The sequence below is a fragment of the Larus michahellis genome, chromosome 6 (genome assembly GCF_964199755.1).
Source record: "Larus michahellis chromosome 6, bLarMic1.1, whole genome shotgun sequence".
Taxonomy (NCBI): domain Eukaryota; kingdom Metazoa; phylum Chordata; class Aves; order Charadriiformes; family Laridae; genus Larus; species Larus michahellis.
The window spans coordinates 31,123,917-31,143,389 of NC_133901.1; the positions used below are offsets into that span (position 1 = coordinate 31,123,917).

Below are 19,473 nucleotides of genomic sequence, written 5' to 3' on the forward strand. Positions count from 1 at the left end.
CCTCAGCAGTTAAATAACATGCATTAGGCATCACCTAGAATATGTTTAGCTTGCAAGATACTATTTTTATTTAGAGAAAGAGATACTTATAAGCTGTTGTATCCATTCAGCTGTCTTAGTCTGTGGCCCTTTTGTTAGCCGTGGGCCACCAAATGAAGTCTTCCAAAACACACGTGGAGGTCCAGGACATGGTATTTCTCAAGAAATGCTTGACTGAAGGGAGTCCTTGGAGAATCACTGTCATAAAACGTTTTCATCATTCTCGTGTGTCTGCCGTACTGTTACACTTGAACTGATTGAATAATCTTAGGAACAAAGACTGATTGTCTGTAGGGGGAAAATAGCTTTTGTTACACACATTTCATCAAAAGAACACTCTATGCCTGTGGACAGCAGAGTCCAAAATGAGAGCAATGGATCTCAATACCTTCTAGAGTTAGATTTAAAAACAGCATTTAAAATGCGCTGAGGGGTATGTTTTAATGCACTTCAGATGGCTGATGATGAGAAATCCAACACGCTGCTTCTACAAGTTAAAGTCTGTTTCTGCATCTCTTTCTGTGAACTCTTAAGTCAACTTTTTTATTATCTGTGCAAGTTTGGCACAATGTATTCTGTACGTCAGAATGGTTTATAAAATAGAACTAGATTGTGTTTAACATTCTAGTCTATGTTTTTAGTATAGATACACATGTACATTATATAGTGGCGTATTTATATATACATACACACATTTTGAAATGTTCCTACTGTTCTCTTTCTGCCAATTAGCTATAATGCATACCTATTATGCTCTGTCTTTTGAGTACAGGAAAGTGTTGCTTTTAAAATTGTATTGATTTTGTAGAAAGAAGAACTTGCACAGTTCTTCAAGATTCAATTATTTTTACAGGTAATACTGCTAAAGCGAGATAACAGTGTCTGTAAAGCTAAAACACATCCTGTAGAAAGAAAACACTATTTAGTTTTTCAGTACTTGAAGTGTTAGGGGTGATGACTTCAGCTTTATTTACCAGCTCTTCTTTTTGTTTTAAATGAAGATTGAGAGGGAGTCTGACACTACTGGCACTTCTTGGGTACAGAAATACTCTGTCTCACGAAGAATTCTTTTTAAATAAAAGTCTGTCATTTTAATTTAATTGATGGGAAGCTGAAGCAATAGTCAGTTAACACCCAGTCCTTTAGCTACTTCTGTTTTCTGAGCAGCAGTGCTGAGGCAAGTATGATTGGGTGGCTTGCAGGGTTCTGGCCTCCAGACATCAATGTTACGACATGAAACACTGCTGGATGCTGAACTGGTTCTGAGTACGCTGGCCCGTCTGAGAGCCCCCTTCTGCATCTTTAAACATAATGACCATTACTGAGATAGATAAGCTCCTACCTTCCTTTGGGAGCACGGTGTAGGTTGCTTCCATGCCTGCGTGGATGTGGTCAGTGACGTGGCAGTGCAATAGCCAGGTTCCAGGGTTCTGCGGGGTCATTTCCACAGTCTGAAAGGTCCCAGGGAACAGATCAAAGACATCTGCCCGATAAACCCCTGTTTGCTTCAGGACAAAAAGAAATAATGGTTAAAGGGCATGGCATTACCAGACGGCAATAATTTAAGCTACGTTTTATGCATATTCCCACCAAATTTTTTAATCACAGTTGAGTGAAAAAACTTCTACTGTATGTCATTTTTACAGAAACATCACTTTGTACATCGACTTCATGCTTAAAAGATTAATAAACTAGCAACTTAGTGGAAATGAAGGAAGACTACAGCTGTTGTCTCGCCACAGCCATGAAAATTCACAGCTACCTCCTCGAAGCAACCTGTGAGGTTACCAGTCAGCAGATGCTACTGGCAGCTAGTCTCCATCTCTCGGGTGTTCATCAAATACAGGTTTGGGGCATAAAAACTCTACGGTCAAATGACAAGTCCTGCTTAATGTCGTAACATCTGACTTTTCACCAGAGGTTACAGTCCTTTGTATTCAATTTACCTCTCCTTCTTAAGACAACATAAAATTAGTGGGAAGGACCCGTTACCTTATAGTCAAAGCTGTGGCCATGGAAGTGCGCTGTGTGAATGTCTATTTCATTGCCCATTCCCATCAAATACCAGGTTACTTTATCTCCAACGTGCATAGTCAGACCGTGTAAATTTCCAAACACCTTGCCATTAATGGCTAAAAAGAGCGAAAGAGCAAGACAGAGAAAACAGATTTTGTGTAGTGTTATTCTCTAAACTAATAGGATACAAGATTTGAAAGCCAATGCCAGGCAAAATAATGGCTTTGAATGGTATATAAAAACAAAACAACTGGACAGCATATTCCAAATGGGTCTGATTATATTCCGTATTTAACTAGAAAATAAGACATAGTTAAAAGAAAAGTTCTTTACTATACACCATTGCTAACACTGCAGTTGAAGATCTGCATTTCCCGCAGCTCTTTGCAAAGGGTACGCTCTGCTAGGACGTGCGTTCAGGACGCACGTTGCCTTTCCAACTTAGCCACAACAGTTGTTTGCTGACATCAAATCAAAATTTCAAGTTTCATTTTTACTCCTTCTCTCCTCAAAATTTCAATGTGGGACCATGTTTCCATAGTTTAAAAAAACAAAACTAAACAAAGTCATTCAGTGGCATTAACAGTGTTTTCAAATAGTTTGAATTAAATTTTTCAGGCCTTCTGCCCTGGAACTGGAAATTCACAGGGGATGAGAAAGTCAAATTTACGTGCAGTACTTTCAAATACATAATTTCATAGTTTCCAGAGTTATATTAACGAAATTGGGAAACATACCGTGCATTTTATTACTTTCAAGGAATTCCTCATCCTCTTTGTCAACAAGGTGCGGGTTGGCAGAATAGGTTTTAATGTTTTCATCCAAGTACCAGGACTCATTTTCATCAAAAACCATAAAAAGCAGAGCAAACTGAACTTTCCTTTTGGTATGAAATGATGGCAGATAATGTTTATGACACACAACAAGTGTGCCTATTAATCCACTGTAAGTGTCCTGAAATTACAAATGAAAAATCATATAATTACAAGTTGCAAACTAAGCAGAAGCACTTTAAATGACAGATGTGAATCCTCTTACTACTTTTACAGCTGTCAGTATCTGAGAATAAAGGTAGCCAGTGTCAGACAAACAAGGTTATTTCTTCACTGCTTGGTGCTACCCATGGATCAAGTTCAATGGACTATGAAGAGTAACCGCCCCTTTTTCATCTCTTGCTAGAAATAAAAGTTTATTCCATTTTAATTTCTTGCTCATCTTTTTTCTCCAAATTCTTATTATGTTTTAGGATTTCGAGCTTGGTTTCCATTCAAAATATACTTCTTGACACTTTATTTGTGTTTGCTGAGACACAAAGGAAAGAATACATTAATTTCCATTAAAAATTATTAGTCATCTTAAGTTAATGGGTGCTTGTACAAAAATGGCAGATTCCACAGTTGCGTGTTAGTTTTCCCACACGTGACTGTTTAGATATTGAGCAAGCTACAAAGTGTTAGCTTTAAGAATGAAGCGTGAGGGAGGTGATCTGTACCAACAGCAGAACCAGGGAGCAAGAACATGAAGGGCCATGACTTGCTGACTTCCTTGCATTTTTCAACAGACATTTAAATTCAAAGGTGTGGGAATGGGGGGAGTGACTTGACAGAGAAGAAAGCGTTTCAAACTCATCGCATCTTTTGCTGGAAGTATATCTGTGTTGAAGTCACGAACAAAACCCTTGAGATTGATAATTGATAATGTACCTTAACAATGTCCACCGTTGAATGGTAGGCCCATGCAATGCAGTGTGGATCTCCTCTCCCAGAACTAGATCTCTCTGGGATTTTCCAGACATATGTTTTTGTTTCACCTGAATTTAATAAATATCGATGAATGTGCTGTGTGCTGACCTATAAGAGGTCATCCTGAAACAGACGTTAGCTCCATTTATAGCCTTTATTTGTCTCAAACATCCTCTTCCTGGTTACTGCCCTGGCTGGCTTATTTCCCTTCTGCAGATCCCTGACTCTTCTTGCCGGCGTTTTTTTTTGTGTGTGTGTGTGTGGCTGCACTGTCCAGTTTACCATAGTTAATTAAAAAAAAAAAAAAGTATCTTTTGTAAAGGTCACAGAGGAACTTCTGAAACAACAGCTAGCATGAGCTGTGCTCTCCCTGTGCAGCCAAATGTTTGCTTTCATAAAGGTGCAGCCATGCTGCGTCAAAAAAGTACTGATCTGTCAAGGGCAATAGGAAGCAGTGCCATCTTAATTGTAGAAATATTTGTCATAATCAGCATCAAAAATTTAAGAACCTGAGGTAAAAACAAACACAAAAACCCAAAGTCTTTCCTGCTATGCTAAACTGAAAGCTCGCTAAACCTTGCTAGAAGGCTTGGTGTTACGTGCTAGAAATAACCAAGGATGCTTTCATACCTGGGTTAGTTACAGCCACAGCGGAACTGTCTGTTTTCACTCCATGGGCATGTATAGAATAAGGTCTTGATGCCAAGTTCTTAAAAACTATTATAATTTTATCTCCAATGTTTGACATAAGCAGTGGCCCTGTTGGATTGAAAAGAAAGATTAACTTGGTTTTACAAAATATCAGAGCAGAGAGAGAGAGTCAGATTCTTGTGTGCAAATACACAACATTGGCTCATAATTTAACTAAAAACTATACACAGATGATGTCATTCACTATGATATGCCATCCTGAGTCACTGAAAATAAGTAAAGGCCTAAGTTTCAAAAGCTCCAAGCACCTACTGTGTATTTCAAGTCACTTTGGATGTTGCTGCCCAGTTTTACGCTGACTTTGAAAATACCGGCCTGTGATCAGGCAGCAAACCAGGAGGGTTTTTTCCTTGTAGAGCAAGCAATGTAATCTTGTGTGGAAAGCACCATAATAAAAGTAGCAATTCCATGTAGGTTTAGGCAGTTTGTGCAGGTAGAACTATACTCGGTATTATTCAAACAGCATCTTCTTGGTTTGTTTCACTGCATTTTTCCCAGTTTCAAAGCTGAACTTTATGATGATTCTACCTTGAATTTCCAGGTGCTGCTGCTCCTCTGCTCTGTGTTTGGGAGTGCTGAATGTCTGATCAGTGTACTCACGATATACTACTTTTCTGTATTTTGAGCCAATGAATTTGTCATCTTTATTCAAAAATGGGTTGCCAGGGCTGGGAAAACAAAACAAAACAAAAACCAAACAAAAACGTAGAGATAAGAATACGTCATACATTTCTTCATGTATTTTAAAACATCTTTTGCAGGTATGTCAATTAAACATCAAACAAAAATCCATCTCAGTGAAACAGTAATCTATCTCATAGATAACTGGTATCTTCAACATGAAAACATTCTTGTTAAGCTGGGTGGTTTCTCTGAACCTGGAAGGTTAAAAAAACAGTATAAATAGTCCAAGTCTATACAGTATTTAAGAGAATGCTGAGTGCTCGGCCTGGCAGATATTTCAAATTGCAAGAAGTCATCCAGCAACTTGCGTACTGAAAAGTAGAGCCCTCAGTGACTTCTGTAGATCTGAAATGAAGCCTAAAACTTGTGAAATTTAAGTGTCTTGCTGAAACAAAACATGGGTGACGGATTCTCCGCTGAGATCATGGGGGCTGGAGACAGTGGGGAAAAAAAAAAGAGGCCGATAACAGAATAGTCCATATTACTTGTGCTTAGAACTATGACAGCATCCACTGTGGCGTGCAGGGCAAGGACATGTGCTGCCAAGCTGAGGAAAAAGAATAAAATATGAAAATATAAATATATATAAAATATAAAAACACCTAGGAAACTACAGTCTACTACTTGAACCTCAAATGAAGTTATACAGATGGAATGCATAGAAATTCATCTGTTAATTGTTTAGTCTCCTCTGCTAACTTGTCAGTTCCCTCTTATTGAGATTCAAATACTGTGAATAAAACACTAAGATGACAAGCTTCAAAGTGAGTGGATTCGATCATGGGCTTCTCTTGTGTAAGCTAATGAAATTGAGAGGAGTGAGAAAGAACCTTACTCAGAGCAGAGATAAACATGAGACAAAGACACGTTACATACTGAAAGTAATCAAATATCAGGACAAAGCAGTCATCGTATCTACAACGATGAACATTCTAAGCATTGCACATCAAGGACTGTACCAACGTCAGTAAACAATAAATGCATGTGCACTATCCAGGATTCATGAAAATCCGCAGCTGGCCCACAGAAGGACCATGCTGCCTTTCTGGACCAGAAATGCTGGACCATTTCACAAACATCGTGCTGTCTGGCTCACAGCTACACAGCAACATTACTAGAGAAGGACCACAAATTCAAGTGAGCCCTAAGAATAAATATGCAAAGAAAGCGTGTCTAGAAATGCCTTGAGGAGGAAAAGGTTCAGAGGAGAAGCGAGTTGCTTCTTGACTTTTTTGCATTTTTTTTTCCCCTTGTGTATATTCCAAAGTACCTTTCCTCATGGTATTGATGCCGCTCAAATTCCCATGTCCTGTTAGGAGAATAATCCCATTCAACTTCCACTGCAGCAATGTAGTAAGTCTTTTCATGCAAATACATAGACAGATCCACATTCCACCAGTGGCATTGTTTCACTTTGTAATTCTGTTTCATGCCCCCTGTGTAGTGATCCGTTGTCAGGCACGACACTTCAAAAACTCCTAGAGGTTGTACAAGAAACAAAGACTTGAGGACAAAAATCTGTTCCTAGTAGATCTTGAGATTGTATTACCTATGTTGATTTAGTGTACAGAGACTGAGACACAGGCTATTGCTCATATAAAATCCAAATTCTTTGTGTAGTATGGCTACTTGTAGTAATAAAATTCAGCATACATAGAAGCTAGACAAATCAAGGCTTTAGCATTAAGAGCGTATGTCCCATGAACACAGGTTTGCTGTCCTTCAAACACAGCTGTACATAGTTTTAGCACCCAAAGGATCAAAATACCAGCTATTTAAAGCTTGTCTCTATGCATAAAATGTTCATAGGTCAACAGTTTCTAAACTAGTAATGGGATTTTTAAACAAGTCATTTACCTTCAGAATCAGGTTTCATAATAGCCGTAAGAAATGTATGTGGAAACAGATTTGCTGTATCCCTTGTTGTTCCTTTAGTTACGAATGTGTTTTCAGAAAAGTATATCCCATGGACATCAACTTCTGACCCCAAGCCCATCAAATGCCAGGAGACCACACTTCCTTTGCACATCTCGAGGCCAGGTTGATTTCCGTACATGTAACCATTAATGGCTGCAGAAAATTTGAAGAAGGAAAACCCACCTTGATTAACATATTACTTAATGCTGCTATACGGCTTAAATAATGCACGCTTCAGATGTAATGTGATGCCTTAGACTGGTGGAAATATCGGTAATAGAACACTTTATCACATCAGCAAAACTAGAGTGAACTCAAGCAAAACAACTTTTAAAACAAAGCGATTAAAAACAATTTCTTACTGCTCTTCCTTTCAATGTCTAAAGCAGAGGTAGCTGACTTGACCAACTGGCACTTCCACAGTACAAACCCCGTCGAGTACGCAGGATGCGTAAAGCATCCTGCTTTATCCCCTGCAAAACCCTTCAGCCACACAGAGGAGACAATCTGAAGGGATTTTTAGTTTGGGTTACTAATCCTTTCTGCCTGCTCCTGTGCAAAACCTTCAAAGCCTGGGCCTCATGGGTCCCACTGAATGCTCAGTATCAAGGCTCTGTAAATAGTAGGAATGGCTCCTGTACAAGAGAGGCAGGAACATACTGGGGGGAGTCCAGCAAAGGGCCACAAGGACGACAAAGGGACAAAAAAGCATCTCTCCTATGAGGAAACGCCTGAGGGAGCTGGGGCTGCTCAGCCTGGGGAGGAGAAGGCTCAGGGGGATCCCATCAATGTGCATGAACCCCTGCAGGGAGGGGGCAAAGAGGACAGAGCCAGGCTCTTCCCAGTGGTGGCCACTGGCAGGACCAGAGGCCACAGGCACACAGTGACACACAGGAGGGTCCCTCTGGACATCAGGAAACACTTTGTCACTGTGAGGGGGACCGAGCACAGGCACAGGTTGCCCAGGGAGGTGGTGGAGTCTCCATCCTTGGAGACACTCAAAACCCACCTGAACATGGTCCTGGGCAACCAGCTCTGGGTGGCCCTGCTTGAGGTTAGAGGTGATGACCTCCAGAGATCCCTTCCAACCTCAACCAGTCTGCGATCCTGTGAAAATCCTCCTTTCAGCTATACCACCTGTAGGGCAGAGGTTGGTTTTCTCTTGCTGCCCGGTTGCATTCATAGGGGCTGCACACGGGCTACAGACCTAATTCCTCCTCCTGTCTGCTCCAAGTGATACCTAACAGTGCTAAATGCTCAACTGCCAGGCAAGACACTGAACAGCTGCCATTACATTTTGAACTACCACATTTAGCTGAAATTGAATTTCATTCAAACATGGTTTTGTTTCCAACTGAAAGGAATGAAACGTCTCTGCCACTCTACAGTTTCCCAGTCTCCAACATAAGATCACAAAAGTAACAGCCTTATTGTAGAAATGAATATTTGGGTAGCTAATAATTTTCTTACAGTGCATTTTGTTAGACTCTTGGAAGTCCTCATCATCTTTGTCAATTTTATTAGGATTTAGTGTAAACATCAAAATATTGTCATCCAAGTACCAGCTCAGATTCTCATCAAATACTGTGGCAAGTAGAAAAAACTCCATGTTCACATTTTTCTGTTGAGAAGAAATAGCACAAAGGAAAATAGAAGTGAGTGAACAGAAAATCTCAGGGGGAAAGTTATATCTGCATAACAATTTGTAAGTATAATTCACAAAGTAGGACAGAAGCACACATTGATACTTCATTCTCATAATCTCAAAGCTCTCTAATTGCTGGATCTGGTGACTACATATCTGCTGCTAATACTTTTTCTACCAGCAGGAACCACCTCCGGAAATGAACGTGTGTTTTGGTCTTTAAAGTCTCCGCTTCTTTTTAGTCATTCTCATCCTAGCTGAGACTTGAATGCCAGCGGTACTCACTGCGGTGGTGGTTTCACAACACAACGTCTTTCTATCAGGAACCAGACTGAGTTTGCCTTTTTTTTTTTAAAAACAAAACAAAACCCACTCTCTTCATCTTCTGTGTTCCCCTCAGCACCCGGGTGAGGCTGTGGTGTGGAGAGGAGGTGCTGCTCAGTGGCCATTAGTGTGGCAGGCCCCGAGGGCACACTTCAGGAAGAGAAAGCAGATTCAGCTGCAATGATGCTAACGCTTCCATTTTTCTGCTTTGACTGACCTGTTTTCCAGAAGGAAGCAGAGCTCCTTTCCTGCACACCAAGAGAGGACCCACAAGGCCGGAGCTGGTGTCTCTGACTGCATCCACCGCCGAGTAATAGAGCCAGGTTAGACAGTCTGGATCTTGGTCTGTGGGGCCCACGTCTTCTGGCACGTTCCACTCGTATGTAAACGTACCGCCAGGATTCACGTGAGAGGCTGGAGATTCAGTACCTATTACAGAAATCAACATTAGGAATTACACCTACGTTTATTTTATCAGCTTTAACACATCAGCATGCAGGAGAGCTCGCTCCCTGGTGCCCGCAGGATCCCCGTCCGCAGGCGCACCTCTGGAGGCGGCGCCGTACCGTGCCCCCTCGTCGCTCTTGCGGTAACTCACACCATGGGGCTGAACGCTAAACGGGCGGCTGGCGTTGTTCCGGAAGGTCACCCTGATCCTCTCGCCCACTTCAGCCTTGATAACAGGGCCTAGGAAAGAGTACACGGGCTAGTCACAAGATGTGTCTGTCAAGTGATGTACAGATCACCACGAGCTCGTCGCAATCAATGGCTGGCTGCTTTTCCCATTGCGTGGGGAACTGCCCCCGGCCTCTGTGGCCACAGACCTGGTCCCTAGCCCACGGCCTGGATCACGTGGCAGCCCAGCAGCAGCTGCACCGCTCCATTCCTGGTTCCTCACGGAGGCCCAGGGACATGCAGGACAGTTCCTCCCTTTGGAAAGGGACCTACAGGCCTTTGCACCAACCTCAAACTGAGTCCAGAGCCATGCCAGACGCAGACAGGTTACAAACAGGTTTAGACCTGCCTGGCCTTATAATCCAGAGCCTGACCTTCAGAGACCATGACGTATTCCCACAGGTGGGTTGGGGATGACCACAGCATTGCCTTCTAGAGCTTTCTTACAGCCTGGGGTGTCTCTTGAAGGAAGCCACAGGCACCAGCACCTGCAGGAGGCAGGGAGAGCCAAGGGCCCCCCTTGGAGGTGGAGGGGCACTGCTGGCTAGCCAGTGGAACTGACAGTTTACTCTCATATCTTTGACATGAAATAATTTTAGGTGTCTTACCTAAGAGTCCAAGATGTGCTTCCTCTGCGAGTCTTTTTTTATGTTCAGTGAAAGAACCATCTGTGTATTCTTTGTAAATGGCTTTTTTATAAGAGCCACCAATTCTTGTCTCACTTTGTTCAAAAAATACGTGAGATTCACTGTGTAAAAGAAACGGGAATAGATGCAAACAGTTCACGTCATAATGCTCAGCTTTGCAAAGGCAGTCAGGACATCAACCCTATTTTCCAAGGTTCTTTTGAGTCTCCTTTCAGTGATTTGGACACACACTTACCTGCAGTCCCATATGAGGATGTGCAGGAATCCATTATCCTTCACTAACTTCTCTTTAAGAAGAAGACACTATAAAGCCAGCATGCTTGGAGACTCATCAACAATGATTTCCAGTCTATATTCCATAACCTGAAGTTTAGTCTTTTTTTTTTTATTAAAAGTTACAAATAATTCAACAACAGTAGATACAAACACCAAGAATATGTAACATCTAAATAGAAAGTGAAAAGATTTAGCCTATGCTTTTTAGTCTACACTTTTACTCTTCAAAAAAGGACCTTTCGATGTTTTACGAGCACTATTCAAACAATGAACTCTACCTCATCCCTTGTGGGGAAGGTAAGTATTCTTTAACTCACAGAACAAAAATCTGAGGAATCATTGTATTCAGTGAATTAATCCAGGTCTTAAATATGTAAACACAGAGCAAAGGGCAAAGCTACCTCATGCAAGTCATTTGCTAGCTGAGATGCCTTTAGCATGATTTTCATCAGCTGAGGAGATGATCATGAATTCCTAGCTTTATTCTCTAACTCAGAATTATCAACCGCCTTGAATCATCAGAGGTCACTGCTTACATAGGACATTACAATTCATCTTCATCCCAGTGAGATTACTAACATTACAGCAAAATTTATAGTAAGATTGCAAGGAAAACAATAGACCTAATTTGGTCTGATACTTATCCTGGCATTAATTTTTAAGCAAAGGTGAGGACAATAAGAGGTTCTGCTTAAAAGTCAACTCTACCATATGTCTTACCTTATTTAGCATGTTTATATCAATTCTGCTTGGAAAGTAAAACTTCTTTTATTAGAAGCATTTACCTGTCAGCGATTAATTCTTGTCCCGTAAAATGGTTCATTGCAGATGGGCCATAATTCCAGATGACCTCTTCAGCAGCAATGAAGTACTGTCTTATCTTTGAACTCTCCTTGTGAACTGTTGTGGATTTCCTACAATCTTTTACTTTAAAAAGGGCCTGCATACCACCTGCAAAAAAAACCCAAAACAACCAAATAAGGAAGCCGAGAAAGGGATAAGGAACTGCACTTGGTTTTCTCCTTCCCTGTCTACAATAGCTCCTCTCTTTCCTGCAGAGTTCCCATACCATTGATGCACTTGCAAATCACAAACCAAAGGGAAGAGGAATCATATAAAAGAATGGAGGCCAGCTGCGCTGGGGTGTAGAAACACAACCATGGTATTTATGGTGGGCAGACAGGTGTGGTGAAGTGCATTCTGCTGGTAAAGCTGCACCTGACGTGGTATTACAGAGATCAGGGTGGAGTGCAAACTGCAGTCAGTCAGCACTTCAGTCAAGGCCAGGTGCTGCCAGGCTGACCATCTTCCCTCTAAATCTAATCAAAGCTTAATTGTGAAACTCCCGGATCCCTGCACCCTAGGAGAAAGGTCTGTTAGCACACCTGCTTGCTGGAGATACAAATACTATAATAAAGAGAACCCTTTTACAGCTACAGATTAGGCCAATTTGTAGGATTTAATTCTTGCCAAGGATGCTTCAACCACATCAGGATGCTGCTTGATGTGATAGCTATTTCAAAACTTATAACCTCTGTGTAGTTGAATCCATAGGTTAAACATACTCCTTTTTATGCCAGAATTTTCAAGTCCTGGAGAATGATTTTGAGTTCTGTGTTCCTTCCCACTTTTGTGACAAATTAGTTCTCTAACTCACTTCTAGGGATATAGATCATGGAAAAGTGGGATATAGAATCATGGAAAAGTGGAGAATTAGCTTCTAAGTATTTCATATGGTTAGCAAACACTGGAAATACAGAAAGACACAGGGAAGAGAAATGCAGATCTTCTCTGCTTATTAGCCAGTGCACTTCCCAGAGCACGTCTTTGCCAGCAGGCAAGTCAGCCTGTCTGTCCTGTGCCCCTGGCCCAAACATGGAATAAGCCCTGACTATTTTGCCGGCAAACAGAAAATTGTAGTTAATTCCCTTCAGTAAGAGGTAAACATCACGCTATTTTTTTTTAAAGTTGAGGCTTTCAAAAGTGCAGCTGTGCCAATTGCTGCCAACTGATAAAATCCAAGACAAGAATTTCCTCAAGGCCGCCTAACACACTTCTAGGCATTTCAAGTATGATGTGAGTTTTGCTGCCTAGAAGAGAATATCGTCTGGCGTATAGCCAAGTCAGGCTAAAGTGACTCAGTAAGCTGTTAGCTTAAGCTAAAAAAAAATTCCGATCATTGGAATTTATTCTGTACCTTCGATATGGTCGTTCACTTGGCAGCTGAGCAGCCATTCCCCAGCAACCCTTGGTATCATGACAGCATCAATAAATGTGGCTGGGAAGAGGTTGATGGTGTCGACTCGATGATGCCTTTCTATTAAGGTCTGTCCATGAAAGTAGGCTGCATGGATATCAGCTTCATTACCCATGCCAAAAAGATGCCATTTTACCTTATCTTCCACACACATTGTGAGGTTTGGGAGGTATCCATACATGTATCCATTGATTGCTAGAAGAAATGTTATTTATTACAGTTACCTTCACAAAACTTAGGATCTTTTCTTCAAAAGCAGGTGTGATACAACCATTGCTCTATTTTTTCAAAATAGAGAGAGGCTCAAAACAAAACTCCACACCGTTGGAAGGGAGCCAACATCAGACACATGCCTCATCCGCACAACTACCTGCACGACCAGCAGCTCCTGCCACGAGGCTGGAATCCATGTCAGAGCCAAAGGCATCTTCTTTGTTGACACTAACAGTAAAAACTGTTTCTCTAAACTATGATATTATAGTACAGAGTTCAGGACTAAGAAACAGAACAAAGCAACACAACTCTGTTTAGAGCACCTGGGAAATCATACTGGCAGAAAGGTTCTTGGCCCCTAAGAATTTTATATCACAACTCCAAAGGTTTGATTGTACAATACTTGCCATTACTTTTAAAATTTTTTATCATTATTATTTAAAAAGATCTTTCTTAATCCTCCAAGAAAAGGCCCTGCTTAAAAAAAAGAATTTATCTACAGTTTATCTTTAAAAGAGACAACACACGAAAATATTACTTCACCGTATCAGTGACAAGCAACATTAATATAACATTCTCTCACAGTGCATTTTATTGCTTTCCTGGAAGTCCTCGTCGTCTTTGTCAACTTTGGAAGGCTCAGAACAGTATGTCCTGATATTATCCTCTAGATACCAACTGAGATTTTCATCCATCACAGAAAACATAAGGATAAATTCAGCATCAAAGTGTTTATCATTGCCCTTATTCATTGTATCTGAAAAAGAAAGCAGTATATTCAAAGTCTTTGGCAGCTGACAGCTTTTTAAGTGTAGTATCAGTTTATTTCATATTTTGCCACTTTTCTTGACTGTAAGTGTACACATAAACTTACAGACACACTCAGAAAACAAAAATCAGTTTTGATAGATACTATGAAACAACTTTACTAAGAATAAACGTTGCATGTGATAAGATTACAGTAAATCTGTTTCTCATACCAGTATTTACACATCCTTTTGCATTACTAGCATGAACATTTCTCGCTCATATGGATTGTGGACAAAGTATTCTGCAAATTATGTTTGCTATCACACACAAACTACTTCCTATATTATTGAAAGGCAGCTAATTGAGAAGACAAAAAGCTGCTATTTCCAAATTAACTGTAATCTTCTCCTCTCACAGTAAATTATTTCACTGATATTTATCAATAACCATTATCCATCACCTCACGTACGTGTTGATTTACTTACTTACTTATTTATTTACAGTTTACCTTTCCTGCAAATTATTAAAGGTCCAACGAGTCCTGAGGCAACATCTCTTGGAGCATCTATGTGGGAGTGGTAAACCCTGGTTATGCAGTCTGCATCTCCCTTAGCTGGACCTTGATCCTCTGTCACGTCCCATGTATAAGTGTACTGGCCTCCAGGCTCCACAGCATCGTCACTCTTCTGCAAATTTTTGGTGTTGTCGGGATAAAAAGCACCTGAAGAATGCCACACCACCGCCATTAACACAACACATTCACAATATGGTGCCAGGGTAGCACCTGCCATGCTTTAAAGTTGACTGCATTGTTGCAGTAACACAGACTGAACATCTGAATACAGGTAAAAAAATTCTTTAAAATCAGGTGAGTAGCTCTTTTCCTTCCCTTTAGGAGTCTCTTCATTTGCCTTTGAATTCCATGGCAGTGCTTCGATTAATGGCACATTAAATTTAGTTCTTAATTTATTAGGAGGACACTATGTACTTCTGCTAAAAAGATAACAATTCAAATATTTGTGAAACACTTGTTAAATATTAATCTTGGAAAGTGTTCTAAAATATTGCATATGTCCTCAAGGAATATAGGTGCCACTGGAACGAGAGCAACAGAAAAGAATATTTAAACGTTGTTCCAAAAAGTGCATGTACTGCTACATAACACGCTGTTCTGCTCCCACAGAACGTGTCCGTATCAAGCCACATCCTAGTTGTAATGAAAAACTTAACAAAATATTAGAAGTTAGACTGATACTTCATAAATTCTTCTGATGAAAAATTTTTAAAGACTGATTTTGAGATGACATCACATTCTCAACAACTCACGCACTGTTTTCAATAAAATTTTCAGCAGCCATATCCTGGTGCCGTCCGTGCAGAAAATCCCTCATTGCCTCACACGCTGAGTGAGGGAACATCAGCTACTGCAAGGGCAAATCATCGCTAATCCCAATAGCACCCCTACAATACATGTTAAAGCATGTCAGACTTTTATCTCATTAATTTATTAATAAGCAGGAGCTGTTTCCCCATTTTAAGAAAATCTTGTGTATCTTATAGACAACATATACAAATTTAGTGTTAAGAATTTGTAACTTTAAGTTATCCCTGTTAACGGCATCAATTTTTCCTTTAGATATCCTCAATACTTGCATCTCTTGTACACCATTATGTGCTTATTTCATGTGAAACATAAGTACTCTTATTTCAGGTGAAATGTTGATCTAAAAATGCCTTCTTTTTGAATTCCACTTTTGGCTTTGTATTTCACTCTTGACAAAATTATCAAACTTCTTAGCTCCTGTTTTAAATTGTTTATGTTCTGTTTTAAATCTTTATTTACTTGACCAGTCTTCTCTTTGATGAGAGAATATCACTTACACTCAGAGGAATGACTAACTTTTGATAAATTCTGGCACAGAACGGACTCAAGCTTACCTTCATTTTCCTTTGTGTATCTTACACCATGTGGATGCAGCGTGTAGTTTCTGGAAGCAAAGTTTTTCAGGTGAATAATAATGGAATCTCCGACTTCTCCCTTAATGATAGGGCCTAAAAAACCCAGCCAGGAAGGTTTGTCAACTATCACATCGTATAAGTGATTGGTGTACTGAATGTAGACAGCCTTCTTGTAGGTGCTTCCTATCCTATTTGGGCCTCTTTTGAGAAAGACTCCAGCCTGCCTGTAACGAAAATACACAAACACATCCGTAGTGTCAGATACTCAGTTTATAGTTGAATGGTGTTAATTAGTAGGGTCTCAAATAAAGACCAGGCCTCCGTAGTGCTGTCGCAAATATATCTGTGTTTAGGAGTAAATATGTCTCTTATTGTAAAGAATTAGGCACCCAGATAGAGATTAAATATTATGCACCAACCTGAATTTTTTTCTGCCTATTTTGCACACTGAAGATGAAGGTATTTGATACAATTTCAGGCAAACTTGAGACCATGTGGACAAGGCAATTAATAGTTCTTATAGCTCAAAACTTTTGTACTTGCATGCTTAAATTGCTGTATAATTTTCCATGGCCTGTTAAAAATAATAATTGCTATCATCACACTATTACTGCCTAGTCCTTGCTCCATTGCAATGAGGAGCAGACTTTTCAGCTGTAAAATACATTTAAGATGTCTGGACATGAGCAAAACTACAAGGTGCTGCTAACGTCCCGTGTGTGCATGGGGCAGGGGGACATGCAGCGTGCTAAAGTCGGTGAGACCGAGCCCTCAGCTTGCTCACCAGTCATAGATGAATCACAGTATCAGAGCTTGATAAAGTCTCATTTTTACAGATTCATCCCGATAATACACAAACAGGTTACATGACAGCAGGGAATTAGCAATGACCTCTTCAATCACTAAGTGCCTTAACTGCTGGACCGTTGCTCCTCTCAATTAATTATTAATTATATTAAAATCAATGATATTAAAAATGAGACCTTGGTTAGCGAGGAAACAGCCGTGAGCTAAACTGAGACTGATGGAGATGGTATTTCCCACAGGTGGTACCAATACCTCTGAACCCTGTAGCTATCACGGATCTGCTGCCCAAGCACCACCAGCCACAGGCGAGGGGTCACCATGATCTCTAACAACGATCAACCAGGAACAGCTTTGGAGCCAACCTTTGCCTGTGCTGAGGGTCAGGTACCTTTCATTAGGTATTTTAGTCTCTGAGAAGAGTTATCTTTGTGGAAAACATGCTTCTATTTGCTAACTACAATGGTGAGAGAAGCTGCCAGCACTGGCTGTTCAAAGCCGTAGAGCTACTTCTGGCTGGTGCTGTCAAGCCAAACCCTAGAATCTCCAACAACAAATCCTCCTGCACACTTCCCTGCCCATTTCAGTGGGAAGTAGCAGCTGTGGAAGTAAACCTACTTCAGAAGGAGATAGGTCAACACTGCCTGAAGATCAGCAGCCTCCTGATTGCTCATCTTATGTGACGGGAAACCAAGCCAACTTGGTTTTATGTTCCCAGAAGGCCATATTGTGAAGTGAGCTAATACTGCCCAAAAATGCAAAGTATTTCCCACAAGGCTGAGCATTGTTTGAGCATGTGGGGAAGGAATTGTTTGTACCTTGGCAAGCACAGATCTGAAGTGTAATTAAAATGCCAATTCAGAGCTCCACGAAACTTGGAAAGCATAAACTTAGTTGCAAAGGCTCAGCTACCGGAAGACTGAGTGCATGAAGCTTTTTAGCCGCAAACTAAATCAAACAAATATGTTATGGCTCTTCTTGGACTGTTCAAACAGCTACCATTTAGTTGTAGAGTATTCCTTCCAGCAGGTACACCACACTCTTCCCTGCCCCTATAAATATTCATCTCCGGCCAAGTACAGCCTCATAGTTGAAGGGTTCAGGCGGAGAGGAAGAATCCGAGAAGCTGAAAACAAAAAGTACAATAAAAGGGACCAGCTCCATTGCAGGCATACAACCACTGAAAAACTGGAATTAATTTATCATGCTGCAAGTTGCCCCCAGGCAGAGAAAAGCAGTGAAAGTGCAGTGAACGGTGGCAGCTTGTTGTATGACAACACTGCCCCGCAGTTTTCAGACAAGATGCCCTGCTTCCACCCCTTATCAGAATTTCTAGCCTGCTGAACCACTGGCAGCATCTTACATGTCACTCAGTTTATGAGGAAAAAAAAAACAACCACCAAACAAAGCAAGTTGACTGCTTCGCCTTATGTCTGATGAAGTGGCAGATTATGGCTGAGATATTGTTGGCTCTCACCAGAGAAAACCACAGGAAATCTAATCCCTCATCTACAGACTAAATGACAACTGTATTTTTAAGATTTTTCTGATTTCTGACTTCTCTCTCCATTGTTTTTATTTTAGTATAGTCCTCTGTCATTTTAAAGGCACTGAAAAAATAGAAGGAAGGAACATTTTTGTTCTCAAATATTTCTCTGATGCCTTTTATATCTGAGTTTTCCTTATTGATTATTCATATCTTCAGGGCACTCTGCTCCTCCTCACCATGCTTATCCTCACCCTGCTTCTCGTTCTCACCCTGCACAGGACCCTCCTGTCTCCTCCCCAGCCCCCCAGCTCCTTCACCATGGGTGGAAGGACCCAGCTCTGCGGCTGCACCTCCAACAAGCGGAAATGACCACAGCCAACAGTAACTATCTAAAAAGGAAACCTGTGCCTAACAGGAAAGTTCAAAATTTGTCAAACTCCTGCATTTAAAAACATAACAGCAACAGCCTTCTCTTTAGCACTAGCACCTTAGCCGTTCAAAATTAAACATCACTAGACATTTGGGGCCTTTTTCTAGTCTCTACTTAGTAAACATTTCATTCTGACAAATTCACAGACCGCCCTGCATATTCCAATGCTCCACATTGGAACTCAATTCTCAAGCAAGCCAGGAAAAAATCAAAATTCCCTTATATGTCTGACAGAAAATCCACTGACACCAACATGATTCATTTCCCTGCCTTCACCAGGTTTTCACTCTGGTCCTAGTGCCTAAAACAGACAATGCTGTAAAATCAAACTCAACCAGTGTAAACACTTTTACTTACTCTTCTTCTGCAAAAAGCTGTCCAGAGATGACGTCTGTATTGCCAGGCGCATAGTTCCACACTGTCTCTGTAATGCCAATGTAGTACTCCCTCTTCACTGCCCCAGCTCGGCAACAGCAAGAAGCCAGCAAGCAGTTTAGGAAGAATAGCTTCATTTTGCATTCACGAACCTTGTGGAAAACGTGAAATACAAGCAATTTCCCTTTATAAATTCTTGTCTCTCCCACTGCCCACCCCTCCTCACCTCCCCCCTCCCCGCTCCTGTTTGCTTTGGTGAACACAATAAAATGTTGCACAACGTCTCTGTGTGTCAAGAGTAAACAAAAGATTCTGGTCGGTTTAGCTAATCTTCAAAGAAATTTTTTCAATTTCTGCCAACCTTCTATCACACAAATTACCGTTTAGACTGTTATCGGATTATAAATTTTGTAGCTGAATTGAAAGGACTGTAGATTTAAATAGATTTACAGCCTTAAGCTTAATTACATTCTTCACCATGTTTATCACTCTCGCTATAGCTACTACTGAGAATATAATT

At 40.8% G+C, this 19,473-nt stretch overlaps 1 protein-coding gene across 1 annotated transcript; it reads right to left on the bottom strand.

Moving 5' to 3' along the window:
* Positions 1–37: 37 nt before the first annotated feature.
* On the bottom strand, positions 38–19,139 carry CP (ceruloplasmin). Its single transcript, XM_074593256.1, has 19 exons — positions 18,936–19,139; positions 15,835–16,079; positions 14,405–14,617; positions 13,730–13,903; positions 12,874–13,128; positions 11,462–11,627; positions 10,362–10,501; positions 9,625–9,765; positions 9,296–9,507; positions 8,580–8,730; positions 7,050–7,262; positions 6,463–6,670; positions 5,037–5,176; positions 4,428–4,556; positions 3,759–3,865; positions 2,793–3,009; positions 2,032–2,171; positions 1,382–1,544; positions 38–327 (listed from the first exon to the last, which is right to left on the bottom strand). Exons 1-19 carry the CDS (start codon positions 19,088–19,090, stop codon positions 257–259), a joined length of 3,240 nt encoding a protein of 1,079 aa, XP_074449357.1. The 5' UTR covers positions 19,091–19,139; the 3' UTR covers positions 38–256.
* Between the last annotated feature and the right edge of the window lie 334 nt (positions 19,140–19,473).